This window comes from Tiliqua scincoides, chromosome 4, assembly GCF_035046505.1.
Source record: "Tiliqua scincoides isolate rTilSci1 chromosome 4, rTilSci1.hap2, whole genome shotgun sequence".
In the NCBI taxonomy this organism is placed as follows: Eukaryota; Metazoa; Chordata; class Lepidosauria; order Squamata; family Scincidae; genus Tiliqua; species Tiliqua scincoides.
The window spans coordinates 133,330,538-133,352,939 of record NC_089824.1 but is presented as its reverse complement, the minus strand read 5'-3'; the positions used below and the strand labels follow the sequence as shown (position 1 = coordinate 133,352,939).

At 42.7% G+C, this 22,402-nt stretch overlaps 1 protein-coding gene across 3 annotated transcripts in view; it reads left to right on the top strand.

Annotated features, from left to right (window-relative positions):
• Positions 1-22,402, top strand: part of DPYD (dihydropyrimidine dehydrogenase) — a 533,115-nt gene that overhangs the window by 409,678 nt on the left and 101,035 nt on the right. For all 3 annotated transcript variants that reach the window (XM_066623608.1, XM_066623607.1, XM_066623609.1), the window contains 2 exons: positions 1,770-1,890; positions 3,189-3,308. In XM_066623608.1, coding sequence (XP_066479705.1) covers positions 1,770-1,890; positions 3,189-3,308 — 241 coding nt within the window. The remainder of the gene's footprint in view (positions 1-1,769; positions 1,891-3,188; positions 3,309-22,402) is intronic.

Below are 22,402 nucleotides of genomic sequence, written 5' to 3'. Positions count from 1 at the left end.
GATCTCCTGAGGACATGTCTGTTCGACCACTGTTGGCTCCTCCTCCCCAAAATGCTATTATTTCCTGTCTGTTTTGTCTGTGTAGTTCAGGCGCCTCCAGACCTTTCAGTACGAGAGCCACATCCTGTATTTTACACCAGCAGTTTTGAACCGCTGTGCTGCAGCACACTCATGTGCTGCAAATGGGCTTCAGGTGTGCCATGTGGCCAGGGGAGAAAGATAGCAGCAGCAATGGCAGTGTGGGAGAAGAAATACTACCTTGAGCATGAGGAAAAGAAGCAGATAGAACAGAGGCCAGACGTGACTCCGCTTGCATTTTTGCAAAGTGGAACCTTCCTTTTTGAAGCTCATGCTGTATTGTAAGAAAGAGGTGGCTGTGCTCATTGACTGGGTAGCCAGAGAAGCCTGAGGCTGTGGGTGAGAGCAAGCAAGTGAGCAAGCAAGCCAGAAGGCGGGTAGAGGTAAAAAGCAAGCTAGCACTGTAGGAGTGCAAGTAGGAGTGCACCCAGGGCCACTGGCTGGCTGGAAGTCCCTTTTCAGGCTGCTCCTTGAGACTTCCCTGCCACAGTTTATCTGCCTGCAGTGCCCCAAGGCAACTCTCCCTGCGTTGCCTGCGCTGACAGGACACTTTTTGGCCTGAACAGTAAAGGCATTATTTGCTCTTTCTTTCTCTCATACACAAGCAGGCAATTGGCAGGACTCTCTCCTCCTCTCCCTTGCCACACTCTCTCCCACATGCAGAACTTCCTTCCCCATCCTAAAATCTCATAAGCACAGTTAACTCCTTCCTTCCCGTCCCTCCCCTCACTCATCCCCACTTTCCAAAGGTGGGGATATATTAACTGTCTGACCGCGTGGTTGGGGAAAAAAATATTTTATGTTGCTGTGGGCTATATAAAATCTTGTGGCGGGTCAGATGTAGCCTCCAGCCTGTGTTTTGAAGGCCTTTTGAACGCCTCTGATGTAGCTGGTAGTTAATCATTTCCAAACTCCAGACCTCACCCACGCTTTACCTTAATCTTTCGGCTTGATATTGGGTCAGGATGGGAAGGAGAAGTTCAGCTGGCGATGCTTTCCCAATCATTTGCTTAAGATGTATCCTATAAATATCTGTCTGATGCATACATTTGGGTATACTGTAAGGAGAAAGTGTTAGAGAAGTATTTCTTTAAACAATGAGAGTGAAAGTTCTGAAAATTGAACTGGCATATAGCATATGCCACTCAACCCATACCACAGGTTGAGTGTTTCTCAACCAGTGCTATGTGTACCTGCAGTGGTACTTGGGGTGGTGTCTGGTGGTACTCGCAGGACATCTGGACACATGCCACCTGGCAGCGAGACCAGGAACACAACAAACAGTGGTAGGAAGCTCCAAAGCATACTTTTCTGCACTCAAAAAAGCCAAATCAGCCTCCCCAAGCATTGTCACTTTAGCTCTTGTCTGCATCCCCCCCCATGCCATAATCCACACTGCTTTGATATTCTGAGCTAGAGGATGTCTATGGAGACCACACTGTTTGCTTGAGCAATTTTGTGCCATACTGCCTTAGGTGTTTTTTAAAGGTTTCAAGTGCATTTGCAAGTATTCTTTCTGCTTCCCTACTACATTACTGTGGGAAGGACAACCGCAAACATAATTTAGGGTAATGAGACAAAGCAGAGTGCTGAAGTTCAGTTTCAGCAAACCACAGTGGAGCAGATTGTCTGCAAGTTTTGATCACATTACTTTTAATTATGCACTGTATTTATCTGACCTATTTGAACAGGATCCAGAGCTGGTGCGCAACATCTGTCGCTGGGTGAGGCAAGCTGTTCATATTCCTTTCTTTGCCAAGCTGACCCCAAATGTCACCAATATTGTGAACATTGCAATGGCTGCACAAGAAGGTAAGAAACTCAGCTGGATTCCCATTGCTCTGTCATGTACACTTGCAGCTGAATTGTGAACAGTGGCATATGGATAGCATTGAATTCAAGTATGGGAACAAAACCTGCATAATGCTTGGAGGATTGAGGGCCAAATCCTATCCAACTTTCCAGCACCAATGCAGCCACAGTGCAGCCCTACAGTAAAACAAATGTTCTCCTACCTTGAGGAGGCCTCCGTGATTGCTCCCCCTACTGCAGGATACAGCGCACACCCCATTGGCACGCCTGCATTGGCGCTAGAAAGTTGGATAGGATTGGGCCCACTGTATTTTTCAAGCTGTTTGGTGCAGTTCAGGCTCATCTCTTGCACCATATATTTAGGTATAGCCAATTTGAGTAATTTTTGAAAACGATGCCCTGATTTCATATAGTACCTGGCTTTCATATTATTGAGAAGTGGGCCATTGCTTTCCTCTGCCATGCAGATGCCATCACATATAAGCCAGGTGCTCCATCCCACTGTCCAATCACAAGGATGCCTGGCGTATGCACTTCTTTTCCATTGAAAAGTATATATAAGTGGGAGGAAGTGATCATGAGACACATATCCTTGTAGAGTACTTAGTTCATATATTACATCTGTGGGGGCAGATCAGGCCCAGAAAGGGGGGGGGGGTCAGGCTCAGCTGCAGCACACTCCAAATCCCAACCCCCTTCCTGATATCACTGGTGCAGGTCCATATTGACGCATAGTGGCTGCTGGGGCTTACTCTGGGGCAAAGGGGCAAATGTCCCCTTACCCCAAGGAGAGCTCCATCAGCCAAAAATCCACCATGGGATGCAGTGCAGCTTGCACCTGCACCACTGCATCGCTGTGCAGGAATTTGGTTAGAATTGGGATGTTAATCCCAGTTTCAGATCTTGGTTTGTAAACCAACACAGGTAGAATAACACATGAAGCTGTGATTTAATTAAGCAGGATTCTGTTATCACAGCTGCACACTGAAAGTTAGGAGAAAAGGGGGGCCTCTTAAGTGCTTTGAGCTCATTCCCGCCATGTTTATGATCCAGCAAAACATGGATTTTGGAGGTTATCCTAGATATCCCATAGCATGGAAAATGTGAAATATGTACTATAAATATTAGTAATTTACTAATGCAATAGTAGGACAATGATGAATTGTTTAAGGTTTATCGCAGTTAGAAAGAAAGCTAAGCTTGCCTTAATAGTCTTGTGGCTACTGCTGTGGAATAATTTTTGATGTCTGTTGCTGTGTTAACAAGCTTATTAAGGCTATCACTGACTTTGTTCTCAGGGGGCGCAGATGGCGTTACAGCCACCAACACTGTGTCAGGGCTGATGGGATTGCGAGCAGATGGCACACCTTGGCCTGCTGTTGGACTGGGGAACAAGTCCACATATGGCGGAGTATCAGGTATGTGTTGCCCTTTCCTATGCAGAATGTCTCCTTTGAGGCCAGCAAAATATCCGCAAGTACTTGTCGTATGGCTAGAATATTGTGTCGGTGACAGCATGCTGAGTGCTTAAAGCTTGTTGCTGGTCAGTGTTTCTAATAGTCATGACAGATGGAGCAGATTGAGTGTGAACACTCCTGGGTTGCCCTTTTCTTAATGGTGAAACACCGCAGTGGAATGCAGTGATAGGGTCACTCCCAAGGAAGAGGGAAATCTCTTTTCTCTCGTGACCCATAGTTTTCCTGGAATTTTTCATTCTGTCACAGTTGTCAGGCCACATGTTAGACAGAGGCTAATCAAAGGGCATTGCAAGAGAAAAATACAAACATTCCCAGTGTGCCATCGGTGGGTTTTATATGCTACACTTGGCGTCCATCTCCCTCCTGAAACCTGCCTTCTTGCTACATTGCCATAAGTGGTTCCCTATAGAATATTAAACCACACTCACTAATCCAGTATTTCTCTGTTTACCCCTTTGTGATATATACCTCTGTACGGATTCCATGACGGATTCCACCTAGAACATGACAGATTCCACCCAGAATGTTACTTTAAAGCCATCATCAGGGGAAAAAAAAAAAAGTTTTGGAATACTAGTACACTGCTTTATTTTCACTGAAGGATTAATCTGTTTGACCCTGTGCCCTCAGTTGCTGTGACAACATGAACCCGGTCCTGCAGAGACAATACCCTGAGCTTCTGGGCTGTAGTGGTATGGAGATTAGTCTCCTTGGAGATATAAACAGTGGTAAATATTCATAGCATAATGGTGTCCCACTGTTCAGGCAAAACGCAGCTGAATCAGGCCAAATATATTTGGAGGAGGCTGGACAAACAAAAGGGAACAGCTTTCTTTTATGTAGTTCTATTGTGTGTCAAAAACAGGAAGGCTGTACTGGGATGATTAGCTTGCTGGGTATTTTTTTTTTTTAATTGACTTATACATGTATAAAAACCATTTATGGCAGAAAATTGGTTCATCACCTTACACAGATAAATACCCTCTGGGAGATTTTTTTTCTTTTTTTAAATAAAATTTAAATAAATAAAAAATGTAAAGACAGACGTTGGCAGTAAAACTAAAACTTATTCAGTTCATGCTGTTGTGGGGGGGAGAAATGCAGACAGACAGACAGGAGAGAATGAGGGAACACTCTTACACACTCTTGGGGTTTAAGTACTTCCTATGCTTTATTATCCCATTTCAATTTTTTCCAGGCTGCCATGTTGACAGCACAAGAATAAAAGAGGTCACAGAGGGTGTTGTGCATTAAAAATTAATAAAAGAACTATTGCAGTAGTATTTTATATAAGTAACGCCATTGCGAGTTGTTTTTTTTTTCATTTTAAGCTGCCATTTCTGAATATTCCTTCATGGCATGTCAGTCCAATAAAACTATAAAATTGCTGCATTATGAAAAGCGTGTCCTCCACGACACATATTTAAAGCATGTGCACAGTGCAGATTATAGCACCACCTGAACTCTTTTGCCCTTTCTAGGCCTGTCCCCATTTCTGTGGTAAAGCTCTGTTTTCATGGTTAATCATTCACTTCTTTGGGAAAGGAGGGGGAAAAAATCACTCTTAGATTGAAACCGCTCAGTCGGCAAGAAGTGTGGAAAATGTTTTCTCTGAAGTTATACAAATATAAAAAGCTGCCTGTCATTAGCATATATTATTCTAGGTAGCGTCAGATTTGCAGCATGCGCAGGATAGGTCAATAAAAGGAATGTGAGGAGAGCGAGACTAAACAGGACACAATTCAGCAAAAGTTTAGATCTTTTAAGTCCCATTGATTTCAATGGGAGAGAGTTAAGGTGGGGATTCGGAGCCCAATCTTGGGCTCGATGCACCAGCTTACCGATGGGCAAGCACCCGTGCTCGCCCAGCGCTGGGCGGGTGCCTGGCCTCTGCCATTTGGCAGTCACGTGGACTGCTGAGCCATGGTAAGGTAAGCGGGGGCGGGGGGAGGTGGAGAGGAGGCATTCCGGGGAGGCAGAGAGAGGGCAGGGAGGAGGCGTCCAGAGAGACAGGAGGCGGGGAGAGGGTGGGGCGGAGTAGTGCCAGGAGACAGAGCGGGGGAGGGGAGGGTCTGGTGGAGCTCTGCTCCACCGGATCCAGAGCGTTTGTGTGGGGCTTGACACCCTACACGAACGCTCTTCCCTAAATTGCCCACCTTTTGGTTGGTGGTGAATCAAGTAGCCCCATTGCGGGACTACTTCCCTTACCTGGGAGAAGGGGACAAAAGACCTCCCAAGGTGCCACCTGTGGCTGCCATGGGTGTGCTGGATGTGGCAGCAGCCTTTTTTGGTGCCACCGCAGCCATGTGCCACAGGAGCACAGGATTGGGCTCTAGGTCTTCAGTTCAGCTTTTACAAGGGCAGAACTCTGGCAGATTTCAGAAAAGTCCATGACTAAGGAATAGGTTCCCCTAGAGCTTAAATAGCTCCATTAAAAACCATGCAGATTTAAAATAGATTTAAAATAGGGGGTAACAATCCCAAGGATTGTTTATTATTAAGGAGAGCCAAGCCATTCTTCAACAGATCTTGTGTTTCCAACTGTTGGCAGAAGGAGTAGGAAAGAGATCTGAATGCTCTGACTATCCATGCCAGCCTTTCCAGATCTTCTTCAGGTTGCTAAGGGACTGATTTTCCTTTTTCCAAAACTGGAGCCAGAAAGGACTTTGAACTGCAGCATCTATGTACCTTAGGATTTAAAGGGTGTTATGGGAGATCACCATGCCCTTGAAAGGGTTCTGTTGTGATGGATACTCATCATCTTTCCTTTGCAGAGAGTCTTACACTCAAATCTTATTTTGAAGGTGCTGATTAAATGCCTGTGCTGTCTCCCAAATAAATAATAAGCATTCTTTAACCCTTTAAAAGGCAAAGGCAAACGTTTTCCATTTATACATGTATTCTTCCTTAAAGGATGTGCTTTTAGTAGGTGTGTGAAACCCCCAGCTATTGTGATTCAAAATGAGCAGGCTTTTTCTGAGCCTTCTGATAGAATTCTTGCACTTTTCTTCCCCTGAGAATTGTCGAAAACCCAGGAAGACCCAACCCAGGAGAGCTCATCCATTGCCATCCTTTTTATCTGCCAGTTTCTCCCCCCCCCCCCAATTCCCCAAACCCATTTGCAATGGGGTAGGAGAAGGAAAACAGCTACTGAGACACCTGGCTAAACTATTTCCTATGTTTCCAGCAATCTTCAATGAAGGATTCGGAACTTGCTCATACACCCCAACTCTAGGAACTGTCGTATTTTATTCCTCCCAATAACTGAATCATGAGGAATAAAAAAAGTAATACATCCCAGAGGTATTAAAGCATATTCTGAATATATTCAGAAGACTTTGCTGCAGAGCTAGGAATAGCTTAGAATTGTTTAACTGAACTCAGTTTAACTCTGGAAAGCATCTCTTTTTGTTTTGTTTTGAGTTCTTTGAATTGTGAGGAATTAAAAAAAAGTACACATAAGAGCAACCCTGTTGGATCAGGCCAAAGGCCCATCTAGTCCTGCTTCCTGTATCTTGCAGTGGCCCACCAGATGCCCCAGTGATAGGGTCCATGAGGAGGGGGGGGGGGGTAAAGGGAATAATTTGTACCTGGGCCCAGGGTCAAAAAAGAGGTCCAGGCACCAAAGAAGGGAGCCCAGTCACTTCTGGGTCCTCCCTGGAGGAGGGGTGCTCTTTGCTGATGCTTCTCACTCCCGTTCCTCTCCTTCAAGAGGAGCCTCCACAGGAAAAGGAACAGCCAGCCCCTCCTTCTCTGGGGAGTACCCAGAAGTGACTGTCTTGCGTCATGTGCAGTGCAAGACATTCACTTCTGAATTTCAAAAAATGTTTGCTTATATGTATTGTGTGAAGACTAGCATTCACATTTTTGGTTAGCGCACATAGTTTTATATGTTGTGATTCATAGAAATTATGATCCAATGGAGAAGGAAAAGGGCCAGAGATATCTTTGAACATCCAAAAAGAGCCCCCAAAACTTTTGTATTCCCCAACAAAATTCCTCTCAGAGGCCCTGCTCAGTGAGCCCACAAGACAATGAGATACTTGTATCCTGTTGCCGTTCCCTTCCATCTGGCATTCTGGAGTAACCTACTTCTAAAACCAGGAGGTTTCACATACCCATCATGGCTTGTAACCATATGATGGACCTTTCCTCCAGAAATCTGTCCAATCTCCTGTTAAAGGCCACAGATGCCATCACCACATCCTGTGACAAGTAGTTCCACAAAGTAATTACATGCTGGATAAATATTTTCTTTTGTTTGTTCTAATTCTCCCAACACTTTAGTGGATGTCCCCTGTCTCTGGTGTTGTGTGAAAGGGAAAAGAACATCCCTCTATCCACTCTTTCCATCCCCTGCATAATTTTGTATACAGGTTGAGTCTCATTATTTGCGAGGGTTCTGATCCCAGAACTCACATGGATGGCAAAAAATGAAGTAAAGCAAATCAATTTAAAAAACAAAGTCCCTTTGCTTCAGTGATTGAAAAACAGCCTTGCTGACCTTTTGAAATGCACACAGAGTCAATTGGTCTCTCTCCGTGTGCTTAGCCTTCACTAGGAGGCAGCAGTCCCTCCCTTCACCAGGAGCTGCAGTGAGGGGGAAAGAATGAAGAAGGTGATAATCACTGCCATTTAGCCTTGTTTCACATGGTCAGGGGGAAGGGAGGAATGAAACTGGAGAGAGACTGATTGATGGATTGTCAGCAGGCTGCCCACTCTTGCATTAATGAGGCTATTGTTAAAAGGACTGTTTTACTTTAATTTAAAGGGTACTTCTCATAAGAACATAAGAACAGCCCCTCTGGATCAGGCCATAGGCCCATCTAGTCCAGCTTCCTGTATCTCATAGCGGCCCACCAAATGCCACAGGGAGCACACCAGATAACAAGAGACCTCATCTTGGTGCCCTCCCTTGCATCTGGCATCATGTAGAGATAGAAAAATCTGTGGGTAATTAGGTTATACCGGTAATCACTTGCATGACTGTCTCTCTTCAACAGTAAAAAGCATTTTTTAAACTGCGATTTTAAAGGGATGGATTTTTTCCCCTTCTTCAGGGATCAGCACATTCCTTCTCATTTGCAGTGCCCATTCGTGTAGAGTCAAATCCGTGTATAAAAGATCCATGTATAACAAAGTTGGAAATGTATCTCAATTATGTACACACTTCCCAGAGTTCAGATCAGCAATGCAGGAACTGCTTAGAAAAGCCCTCAGCTTTAGCCTCAGCTGCCATTTCCCCTCCTATCCCTCAGCAACTTGTTAAAGTTTGAAAAAATGTGGGAATGTGGAAAGCAGGGGAAGTGGCAGATGAGAGGGCTAGTATACAAACATTAGAAACTGAAACAGCATTTGGATGGGAGGTGGGAGTGGAACTTGGCTCATAATGATCCAGGATTTTCAAACTGGGGAAATTGGTTTCTGAACATACCTATTTCCAAATGTTTTTCCTCCAGCCTTACTATTTCCTTAACTGGGAAGTCATTTCCTGTTCTTTTAACAGCCAATCGCCTTTGCTGTACAGTAAGGCTGCTGCCCTCCCTGTTTACATATGAATTAGGTCTACTTTTTAAAAAATACTTATCACAAGAATATACATTCCCTTCTCTTAACCAGCATGACTGTGTTTTTCTGGCGTGGTGGGGGTGAGGGAAGGAACATCTGCTCAAAAGTTGCATTTCTTATAGATCAGACCAAAAAAATGTTCAAAAGATTTGATGGATCCTTTAGTACTGACTAACTTAGGCAGGGTCATAACTGCAAAAAAAAGGACAAGGTACCCCAAAATGTTTACATCCAAGGAAAATGTAGGACATTTTGTGTAGGACACAAAATAAAAACTAAAAACATTTGTATATTGATTTCATGCGGTTAAGCCATTTCTGCCCATTGTCGCATATACGCAACCAGGATCAACATAAGAATATAAGAAAAGTTCCGCTGGATCAGGCCGAAAGCCCATCTAGTTCAGCTTCCTGTATCTCATGGTGGCCCGCTAGATGCCTCGGGGAGCACTCAAGACAACAAGAGACCTGCATCCTGATGATCTCCCCTCCATCTGGATCAAATGTGTATACCTGTGGGTTGGGTAGAAATAAGTTGATTTAAACACTATATTACTAAATTTAGAACTATATTAGATATAATTGATTAATTACAAGAAGACTCTGCGCTACCTGCTCACAGGGAAAAGGAGGACATTTAAGTTATTTTCCAGGACACAAGGCTAAAAAAGTAGACGTTTGGTCACCCTAAACTTAGGACACTAGGAACTGGCAAAGTCACACATTCTATGCATGCGTGAGTTTACAGTGTCCATCAGACAATAGCCTGCTCAGGCACGAATCAGGCATGCAGCTGGAATGAGATGGCTGATTTTCAGGTCTTCTTAAGCTTCTTGTATGAAGTTCTTTTCAGAAAAACCTTGGAGTTTTAGCTCAGCCCATCTCCCATGCAAGGAACATCCATTGGGCTTGAGAGACATTTCCTTTAATAAACCAACAGCATTCATCCTGACATTGCCTTAAGAGTACAAATTAGAACAGAGGCACTTTTTATTTGGAAGCTTTCCATTTAAAAGGATTTATAGTTCAAACTGTCTAGCTGTGGATATTTCTATGCTATGCAATTGTAGCTACAATTTGTTCTATAGGTGGACAGCCTGCTGTTCGCATTCTGCTATGCTATTTTTGTATTACTGAAATAAATTATTCTAATAGGATTAGCTCCAAATTATAGATTTGTAAGTATAATATAGTTTGCATTACTGTGTTTAAAAATAGCAAAGTCTCTATTTCCAAATGAATGGGCCATGTACATCTGTACAGAAATGAAATTCTTCATTTGGATTTTACCTACCCAAAACTAAAAGTTCATGGCCGTATTGCACAGTAAGACGATGGATGGATGGATGGATGGATGGATGGATGGATGGATGGATGGATTGATTGATTGATTGATTGGAACTTGGCATTTCATATTTTTATAGTTCAGTAGAAACAGGGACCTATAGTATGCAACACATAGGGAATTATTCAGGCCGGGGTTAGTCAAATATCCAAGGATTTATGGAGCAATGGTCTCATTTAGGAGAAGGATCTGACCCATCCAATATTTTGAGAAAAAGACATTTACAAAAAACAGTGTCTTCAAAAGATTGGAAACCTTCAGTCTCGAAAGACTATGGTATAAGCCTACAGCACCCGGTATTGCCAGGCGGTCTCCCATCCAAGTACTAACCAGGCCTGACCCTGCTTAGCTTCCAAGATCAGACGAGATCAGGAATGTGCAGGGTAACAGTTGAGTGCTTGTACATTGACCAGGACTGGAAAAATACGGAGAACATAGTGGAGTGAACTGAAGTCTTAAAATTTTGATGCTGGTGATTAGAGATTTTGAATTTTGTGCTGAGTAGATGGCATTTAGCACATGGATAATGGTTGCCAGGAATTTGAAATAAAAGTATAACTTACAGTTGAATCCTATGCATGTCTACTTAAAAGTGAGTCCCACTGTGTTCAAGGAACGTATACTAGGAAAGTCTGTATAAGGTTACATCTCTAGAGTCGTGTCATTGTCAATGTGTGGTTGTTTTGAAATTTTGTACAGTAGCAAGGAAAGAGTCCTTTTCATATTTAGGAAAAGACTGGTAGTTACTGGTGTCTTTAATTTCAAGACATCCTCTCAGTAGTGGTGTTTGTTTCCAGTGAATAGGATTATAGCCTAAATCAGAGATTCCCAAACTCTACAAGAGATTAGGGACCTCCCTAAGTGAGGTGTGGTGAGCATGCTTTCGGAATCATGAAATCTTTTTCCCATGGCTGGAGCATTGCAATGCCTCAGTTTGGGAAGCACTTGCCTAAATCTTACTGAACACAATGGGGTTACTTCTGAGTAAAATAAATAACACCATTTTCAAACACCTCTATCTCTAAGACATTTTCTGAAAATGTCATAGTGTACTTGTCCTAATGTTGAGGTTGGCAAACTCATTTCTAATGAGTAAGTTTTTACACTCTAATAGCAAGTAAATTTTGAAGGCTGGAAAGAAGCATTTTCTGTCAGGCAATCCAATGTGCCCTCCAAGAGGCCTACTTACATCAGTATCACACCTGTGTAACTTATGGCCCAATCCTATGCTCACCTAATGCTGCCAGGTTCTGGTAACTTTAGGTGTTCTACAGCAGTTGCAAATATGATCCACAGTTGGGAGCAATAGCAGCGGCCTAACAGTGGTCCGTGGACGTCTCTCAACAATGGTAGGTCAGCATAAGTCAGGCAAGGTTGGGCGGAACAGGGTCCGGATGAGCAGAATGGGGTGGTGACGGGGCAGGGAAGAGGATGGATTACATATGGAAAGGGGTTTGGTGGCAGCGGCTGGCGAATCCTAACCTCCTCACTGGACCCAATTCTGTGACACAGGTCCATGCAGACCTGAGCCAGCTATTTAGTTAGCAAGTCAGAGTAGACCTCCTCCCTCTGCACCACAGAGGCTTAGCTCTGGGTGAGGGAATGATTGTTTCCTTACCAAGAGGGGATCTCCTGGACTACTCCCCCCATCACACGATGCAGTGGTAGCCATTTTGGGAAAAAGCATAGGATTGGGTTCTTAGGCTGCAATCCTAACCACACTTTCCTGAGAGTACGCCCCATTGAACAAAATAGGACTTACTTCTAAGTAGACCTGGTTAGGATTGTGCCCTAAATCTATAATAAGATATCCTTTTGTCTTGAATGGAAATGGGGAAGAACAGACTGCCAGAGTGTGGTAACTATGTTACTGCTAGATTATGAAAATCAAGAAAACAGTTTTCTTTAGCTGAGAAGGAATATAAAATTACCGTAGATACTCACGTATAGTACGTGAAATTTCTGCCAAGTCATCAAGCTCCAATTCTCACTTCGCCTGATCTCCGGGTCAATCAGAGGGCAGAGCCTTTCAACTCTGAACAGTTTCCTTTCTCAAGCGGCAGGTAGGCAGGCGCCAAGTTTCTCAAGCAGCAGGCAGGCACCAGGCAGGCACCAGGCAGGCAGGACAGAGATCATTTCTGCAGCAACGGGGAAATTCCAGCCAAAGTGAACCTTTTAATCTCCTTCCTTCTGCTGCAGCCTGGTTCTGCTTGGCAAATGCTTGCAAAGCAGGTCTGTTTTTGGAAACACCAGAATGGGACCCTCCTTCCCAGGCTACAGTTCAGTGCACCATTACTTCAGAATAACACCCATGGAAAGCAGTGGGTCTACTTCTGAGTAAAAAGGGCTGCAAATATATGCAGTTGCATCTCTCTGCTGTGAATTGAATTGCACACTCCCAGTTATGTGGTATGGGTTGTATGTTGTACGTAGAACTTCTGGCTTAACACAACAGACACCTTAAAGGTGGATTTGATTCATGGTTCAACCTTTTTCACTGGTATATCCCTTGGCATAAATTTCCATAAATTGTACCCTTCCTATTAGTAAAATGTTTGTAATTAATAATACAAGCCCTCATCTCCCCCATATGAAAACCCAGACTTCATGTATTCATCACAATGTTTTCTCTTTTCATCTGTTTGAAGAACTGAAGACTCTGCCTTTGCACTGTTTTGCACCATAAGTGTGCTGAGAAATTCTGGCTGATTGATCACTTTCCATATTATGTTTCAGCTTTTATACTGTGCTGGTTTTCAATCACTGGTGCATACATGAATTGATGACCAAAAACTAGCTATTGGTGGGGCTTTCATAGTCAGCTAGCTACCTTCCTTCCTGCCTTGCTGGCCCTGCAAAGCATTCTGGAGCACGACCTGCCTTTTTCTGCCATTATTCCATTCTTTTTCAAGTACCCCTACAGATCCTGTTGAGTGTCCCTGGGAGTACATGAATACCAGGCTGGGAACCACTGTTTTACTGGTATGTTGTTTACAGTGCACTTACTCTGACAGTGTTTACAAAAAGGTGGTGAAGACCAGAATTTAAAAAAAGAATAAAAATGTATCCTATGATCTTTTATTATGTTTTTAATAAATTAGAGACTACAATTCTTAGGTAACAATTAGTGGTAGGTTATTTTTCAGGATCTGGCCTCAAGTAAAATCTAGTCAGACATCCCCCTAAGTTTAACCCCCGACTTATCTGAGGGTCATAGAAAATTCCATGATTGTTGGCTCAAAGCCTGCCCTCGACTTATCTGTGGGGTCAACTTATGGGCGGGTATCTGCAGTGATGCAGAAATTGCGCTGTACATCAACTTTTCAGAATGCCAATTACATTAAATGTAAAAAAAATACTTGCATGACAAAAATGAAGGTAAATCAATTTATGTTCTTATGCTTACAGCATCAATACACCATCCCACATGAAACTAAAAAAAGCTACAGATCATTCACCCAGAACGCATCCCACCTTGTTTCTTCCCTAGAAGATCACTCATGGTTCATTATTATCTAGTTACTCTATTTAAAAAACAAATGTTTTTTCACTGTTTTATTTAACCACAATTCAGTAGCAGATATAAGGTGTGTTAATATAGCAGTGAGCCTAGCAACAGAGATAGTTAAGGATTAATCTTATCCTCTACTTGTGCTATTAGCTTAATTTCAGAAGACCTGCTATATTTTGTGTAAACAAAACAATGTTTAGCATTTACTGAATGTTTTTAATTGTTCAAAGAGCTTCCTGCATATTACTTCAAGAATCCTTCCAACAGCCCTGTAAAATAGACTCGTTTTGTTATTTCCATATTGCAGATTGGAAGATAAGACTAATCACAGGTAGCCAAAGATGTTTGGTCTTTTGAGGCAGGCAGATGGGCAGCCCAATCCTATGGTGCAGCACTGCTGCGAGGAACAGCAATGCCAAAAAGGCCACCACTGTATTCTGTGAGGCTGTATCCTGTGGGACCAGCCACCGGAACCTCCTTGGGGTAAGGGAACAAATATTCCCATACTCTGTGTTGTGTTCGAGCTCCGCTGGCGGCAATGGGTCTCCTCAGATCTGCACCCATTATTTAGCAGGCTTAGAACCAAGGAAGCCCATGTCAGGCGGAGAGACTCGGGAGGAGGCATTGGATTCGGCAGCAGACTGCCACAGTCCCCACCCCTCCTTCCGGGCTGATCTTCCTCCGGCCCTTGCTCCTTCTGTTCAGTTCTGCCCCATCCCCTCCCTTCCCCTGGCACAAAAAAGCATCACTGCATGGTGCTCTTTGGAAGCGTCTTCCTGGTGCTGAGGCCCAGCACTGATTGTCACCAGCCTCACTGCTAGCACAGTGTCTTATGTGCTTGTAGTGCCTTATGGTACTTGCACGACAGCGGTTTTCAGAGCAGCATACTAGGGCAGTGCTGCCCTGACTTAGGTTTGGGCCCTAAAGCTGCTTGCCTTCCCTGGTCCGCATAGCACTCTACTACTCTTTTGATTTCCATTTTCTTTTCTGCACCACCCTTTCCTCCTTTTCATATGTGAGTGAGGTGGTGGCAGCAGGCAATTGGCAGCAGGCACTTTCATGTCTTGCAGAGATGAGCAGTCACTCCCATGCTACTCTCACCCACCACCTGATTATCCTCCACCTGAGAAGCCTGCACCACCAGGGGATGGGAGGGGGCATCTGATGGGAGACTTCCAGGACAGGTTTTTTTCTCCAGAGTCCCAAGCAACCTGTTGCCAGCGCTCAACTGAATCTCCTAGTCTCCCTCCAGTTTTCCAATCATGTCACCACACTGGGTTTCTTTGACCTCTCACACTAGCTTTCCTTTGATCTCTGAGAAGTCATTATAAGGCACTGTCTACACCCTTCCAGAATTGTTTTTGCATTGTCCAGCCAAAGCTAAGCTTATGCAAGTCCCTTTGATTTTAATGGGGGTTAAGCACCTGCTTAATAGTCTTCCATTGAAACAAATGGGACACAAATGAGCTTCATTCTATCTGGATTGTGCTCTTTCAAAAAATAAATAACAAATGCTGAAATAGTCTGGGGGGTGTTAAATTTGACGTTCAGTGCCAAATTCCACACTTGGATAGCGTGATTTTGTGCACGTGCATAGTGCACATGGAACCTTGCCACTCACCCCAACAGGTCACAGATGGCAGCTTCAGTAGAAGTCAGGAGAAAGAATTGTTGTTTTAAAAGATCTGTCCTTGTGTTTAGTTTTAATTCTCTTTCAAATAAGGTAGCTGAGCTGTCTGTGTCTCTGAGAAAATCCTAGCAAGATGGTACCTCTAAGGCAGCCATTTTCAACCACCGTGCCATGGCAGAGTGGTGTGCCACAAATGGCCTACAGGTGTGCCACAGGAATTTGGGAGAAGATCATTTATTAGTAGAGCCACTGGGGCATGTGAGGCCCCACTGGCAGTATGGTGTGGCTTGTCAATTTCCAAACACCTGGGTGTGCCTTGACAATTTTAGTGCCTTGTCAGGGTGCTGTGAGATGAAAAAGGTTGAAAATCACTGCTCTGACGTGTTCTTTCATTACACACACATATACACACATACACATTTGTGGAACTAATTGATATTATTAATAGGGATGAATATGCTAATCCCCTAGAAATTGATAAATTCGGTAGAAGAAGGAAAAGGCTGAAGAAATAAGAGCTGTCTATTGTGATTCTCTGACATGTCACTTCAAGAAAACTTGATGGGGCTGTGGGGGAGGAGAGAAAGAGCTTTTTGTTTCCTAACTCACAAGTTGTTCATTGATTCCTTGATACCAGTTCTGATCATTAGATGTGAATTGAAGCCTAGCCTTCATAAGAGAGCAAGTGTCTGTGATATGCATGCGTGTGAGCAAGAGGATGCAATTCAGCTCTGTTCAAATCAATGGAACTTTACCCCTTTATTTTAGTGGGAGGTAAATTGCACCTGGAGAGAGAATCAGACAGAGCCGACGAGACTACATTAAAGCCTACTTAGAGATCAGGGCCACAGAAAAACCTACTCAGAGAGCAAGGCTGCAATGGAAATCTGATACGATTTTAATTTGGGGCTATTATTCCTGTTAAGTGTGGCTCACCCATTAAAGTGGCTCATTTACATGCATTATGTACACAGACTTACAAAGAATTCTCTTTTATTCCATTATGGCATTGCTGCCTGCTGCCTCATTTCTACCCCCGTATCGCCGTCACTGGTCTGTGCAGAAAGAGATCAGAGCCCTAATAATAGATTTCTGACAGTGAGCTTGCCTGTTACCTGCCCTACACTAATCCTCACTGTTCATGTTTGCTTCATGGCAACAAAGCAGACAGAAGGAAAATGCCAAGTGCTGAATTTGAGGTACAGCCCTGCCATAGCTTGACATTTCAGCAGAATAGCAGTTTATGAGATGCATAATTTTTCATCAGGGACTCAGCTGCCATTTTCATGGAGGCTTGCAGCTCTTCGACTAGCTTAGAACCAGGCCAAAAGGTTTACACAGAGTAGATCAAGGGCTGCATCCTTCTTGTGGCCACTTTTTTAAAGTCATAAATAAATATTCTGCCTCTTCCAAGAACTCTCAGCACTTTTTTTTTTTTTAATATTGTGAGAGACGTACTGTAAAAAGTAATTCTTCCCCACCATCCCACTGTGTTTCATTTAGTGTGCAACTTAAGTCAAGAATGTGTGCAACTTAAGTCAATATAAGAACATAAGAACAGCCCCACTGGATCAGCCATAGGCCCATCTAGTCCAGCTTCCTGTATCTCACAGCGGCCCACCAAATGCCCCAGGGAGCACACCAGATAACAAGATACCTCATCCTGGTGCCCTCCCTTGCATCATTTGTTACGGATTTTGGGGGGATTTTATGGGATTTTAAAAATGTATTTCACTAAGACCCCAGTTTTTGGGAAGCTCAGATTCTAATCTTTCCCTCGCTGGCCAGTGGTGGCGAAGCTCCTGCAACAGCACCGAGTGCCATAAAGCAGGCAGCACTTGTCGCAAAAAGCGCTCCAATAGCATAGTGAGTTAGCACACTGCTGGGAGCACTAGTGGGAAGGCCTGCACCTTCCTGTCCCGCCATTGTTGGAGTCCCTGCTCACTGGGGCAGGTAAAACATTGAGAAAGGCGGGAGGGGGACAGAACAGAGGTAGAAAGGAGACAAAACCAGATGGGGAAGGGCATAAGGGGGGGAGGCTGCAGGAGGGAGATAATCTGTCATGGAAGACCTGCGTCGGATCCTATCCTCTCTGGCAGCAGCCTCCTCACCTCCTTTCTCTCCTTGGACCTGTGCCAGCAAAATTGTGAGCGCAAGGTCCAAGGAGACCCATTGTGGGTCAGGAGGCTTATGCAGGAGTAAGGGGATTTAAAACCTCTTTCCCTGCTGAAGTCTCCCAGCCCAGCCACCTTCCTATGGGATGCAGCACTGGGCTGTTTCCAAGGCTTACTTGGATTTTGCTTACCTGGAGTCCTGCATAATCTTGTATGCAGGTACTGATCAGACCAAACCTCCTTACCTATAACAGTGAATTATGTCCTTTTTAAAAAAGCAGATGTGTTTTTCTAATTCTGAACACAAAGGGAGAAAAACACGAACAGAGGCTATTTTACTAATGATTATCATGCAGATGCCCCTAAAAAAGTCAACAAAGAGGAACAATTTCACATGAAATGTGCAATGTGGAAGCACTGTATGGTAGACCAGCTCCATAATAAAACTGCCCAACATCTTTCAGAAGCTATAATGCTTCATTACATCAATGTTTCATCTTCCCCTTCCTCATTCCATTGTTTTCCATAGAGTCACTGCAAGCTTTAACGTAATAAATTCGAGTTTAACTAAATGTATTTAATTTATTTAACTAGATAAATTAATTAGGCTTTTTTGGTATCCTTTTTCAAGAGTGAATTTAAATAGTCAAAGTCGACTCCTCTACTCAGGAAGAAAAAACACACACTCTAGGATGTACATACTGCCAGGTTCTATTTAATTTAGTGCTGTACCTCCTTTGGAGTCTTGATAGTAGTTGACTGTGGCACCGTATTACACAGAACAATGGCACAGTGCATTGGATTAATTAAAGAATTCTTGCAGAGAACTGAGTTCTGAGTATGTCAAGATTTCAATTTTATGTTAAATATTTTCTAAAAGGCCAGAACCTTAAATCTCAGGGGCTGTACCAAGCAGTGAGCTGTGAATTTAACCATAGGCTAACTGCTAATGATAAGGAAAAGAGTCCAACTTGAGGCAGCTGTAATACAGTCATTGGATTAGGCTATCAATCACTCTGATCCCCAAGGAAAAGGCAAAGAAGACAAAACAGTGAAAAGGGAAATTAGGAAGGGAAAGCATGACTGGAATGAGATTCTTCACCAAATTTATCTGCTAGTTGGCTTGTACTTCCCAAGTATCAGAGAGAAATGTTCAGCATTGCTTTCAGACTAACAGCCAAAGTATTTTGTTCCAAGCCCTTGAAATTTGCACAAATCAGCACTTGCTATCACTAGGCTTTCTGGAAGAGCTTAACACACACACACACACACACACACACACACACACACACACACACACACAAATATAAACACACACACGTTCCAGAACCACCATTCAGAGCGCAATACCATAGTCTTTTGAGACTGAAGGTTGCCAACAACACACACACACACACACACACACACACACACAGAGGGAGAAAGAGAGAGAGAGAGAGAGAGAGAGAGTACAGCTGATGTGTAACTTTCAGTTAATGGGACCAAATTGTGCAGTGTAGTGAGTGTACAGAAATATGTGTCCTAGTAGTATGGTAGTCTTTTTAAAAAAAAAATAAACAAATTGAGAGACTGCTTTCAAAGGTGCTGATTGAAAGCGTCAAAAATGGAGGGGGCTGGACTCTGACCCTTTTCCCTGCCCGTCATTTCACCAGATTTCCTCTCTGCATGGTTTCAAATATATAGTTTGACCTCACACACAATGACATACCTCTAAATGCATCTGCATGTTATGGTTGTTGAGCATTGTACATTTATACTCCTTCAAATTTAGCATATGCTGACAACTCATGGATTATGGTTAACCGTGGATAATGCTTAACTCATGGTAAGTTATTTTCCCCCCGCTAAAGTTCATTTATCAAAATGGTAACACTACTAGAAATCAGTACCAGATGCAGACAACAATTTATATTGTTAGGGATGAGTGAATTCCTCTATTCACAGGTACCACTGTGTTATTTTTCCACCATTCTGATATCTCCTGGGCTTTACTCCCCCTGCCTTCCAGTTCACATTCCAGGTATTGGAATGTCAGTAACAGATTGTACACAAGCACACTTATGCTGTAATTTTTTTTTACCAGAAAGGTCAAAACTTTGACGTATTTCTCAAAATATTTTTAATTTAAGAAAAAAAATCCTTGCTTTATTTTCTTGTACGCAGCTCTGAGTATATTTTTAATAGGTAACCTGGAAATGTTTTGAATGATGATGAATAATAATGATTCTTCCTGCTTGCAAGTATGTTATAGTTACACACACCAGGGAAACAATTATTTTAACTTACAAAATCCATCTTTCAAACTAGACTGCAATTTTATACACACTTACCTGGGAGTAAGTATTAAACTCAATACAGCTTACTTCTGAGTAGACATCATAGGATTGCAGTGTATGACTACATTCTAGAAATATAGATCTGGAGCTACATATTCCACTATATCCCAGTATTGTTTATCCTGACTAGCAATGGCTTTCCAAGGTTTCAGAAATGGTCTTTTCCAATTCTATCTAGAGATGCTTTGGGTTGAAACTGGGATCTTCTGATAGCCTTTCACCCTTCTTTATTCCCATCCAGTAAATATATCTGGGACATATGGGAGATCCTCACAATCTGGGGCGTGATCAAGCAGACGCAGATTCCCTAAGTATCCTTGCACGCTGTTACTTCCAGTGATTTCTTACATGATGTTGATGGTCTAGCGGCCCAAGGATGACAAGCATAAGGCCTGTGGCCCCATTATAATTGGGCATTCCCAGCATGATAATTGACCTCTCTCTTATCTTGAAATTATGATTTTCACATTTTCTCTTCTGTCATTTGCATCTAGTGAGTTTCTATGTGAGAACATGCTTATTTCTGGCCATCATTTGCTTAATGAGGTCACTTCCTGCTTAATGATGTCACTTCTTGCTCTCAGTAGGTACCATGAACACTGTTCAGCCCATTATATGAAACGGGTTTGACACCCCTAGTCTATTTGACTGACACACTGGTATGGTAAGAGTAGGAGGAAAAAGTGTAAAATTATGAAGGGCTTCAAATTACTGAAGAGGATGCTTAATGGAATCCTTTGAGATACTATGACTGGGAAAATATCAAAGGGAGTTGTATTATTCTTTCTTTCGGATCTGATACTACTTTAAGCTGCTAGAGAGACTGGAATCTGACCACAGTTGGAGAGAGAATTTTTGGCTTGTTCTGTGCTTTTTTGACACAAGCCAGCAGAGTGATGCTTAAATGTGATTTATTACATTTGTATCCTGTCCTTCTTCCAAAAACCTCAGGTTATCTTTCCCATTTTATCCACCCACCAACTCCAGGAAGTGGGTTAGACTGAAAGAGTGGTTTGCCAAACATCATCCAATAGGCTTCATGGCCAAGTATCCTTATTCCATGTTGAGCACTCTTGCAGGACACTAGGTATTTATAGGCCACAATCCTATATACACATGCCTAGGGGTATGCTCCATTGAACACAATGGGACTTACACCTGAATAGTTATGCATCAGATTGTGCTGTTAGTGTCACTACATATACAGATCTATAGTCTGATATTCTAATTCTTGAGAACATAGGATTTTCTTGGTGTTTGAAGAGGATGTGAGGCTTAAAGTGAGAAATGAACTGTAAATAAGTAAATAAGACATGTAAATAAGCAGGAAGAACCACAGACAATATATCAGAAAGACCCTGTTTTAGCAAAGTGGGATTATTTTGAAGCTTCCTAATATTTTGGAACCATCTCAAGAAGCAAGTGAATTGTCCCAGTGCAGTTACTTCATGAAAGCACCAAAGCACTTTATTTTAACTTGGCTCTTTTTCTAATCTCACAGCAGAAGAAAAGGAAGCAGGAAGAAGAATAAAAGTGGCATTTCAGTATCTGATGCAGCAAAAAATTTAAAAAACCAAGTTTATATAAAGCATCTGGTATTTAACGAGCCCCTAATAACAGCATTTGCAATCCATTAATGCACTTTCTTCCTCTTTGATTGCAGAAGGTATATGGTGGAGGGGGAGGAGGAACACCAACACAACCCCCCCCCCCACACACACACACACACACACATCCCTGGTTTAAAAAGCTCAAATCAAATTTCAGCAGTTTAATCTCAGTGTTAGAAAAAGGATCACAGCAGCCACTCTTGTGTGTTGTCTATAAGCGAGTTTTTGTAAAGACTCATGACATGCTCCCTGGGTGCTAAATATTGACAAGCATGCTCCAGCAAGCAGGATCAAGCTTGGTGAATTAACACAGCTCAGGTCTCTATGCTGACACAGTAACCTGAGTCTGAAAACTATTATTCTACTCCGTTTGTTTTGGCATTATAGGTTATGCTGTCCACTTGAATTAGGGATATATATTTTTTTTTTGCTGTATCTTAAATGTTATAAATGGCGGATTAATTTGATTTGAGCCTTTTTTTTTTTTAAAGAAATCCTTCTGCCAGTATACTGAAAAAAACTGTAAATGTCGTCAGTCATTTATCCATTTGTATTGAAATGTATGGCATGCCTATGTTATAAAACAAAAACACAGGCACTTAAGGTGGTGAAACACTCGGGGTGGTTCACAGAAATTATAAAATTTAAAATTTCTCTTATACTCAAAGGAGAATATAAATATAGGTTCATTTCTCTTAACTATTGCCAAATGCCTGACAAAATAAAAATTACAGGTTAGTTTTTAATTAACTAGTTTTTGACAATGCATATTGAATTAACTGTGTGTTGATGGTCAGTAGGGCTCTGCCATGTTAGGATCTGGCAGAGGACCCACCTGGTCCCCCCAGCGTACAGAACTGATCAACTGCTCCAGTTTCTGTACCTTTCACCAATCAAATGGGTAAAAGGAAGGGTGCTGCC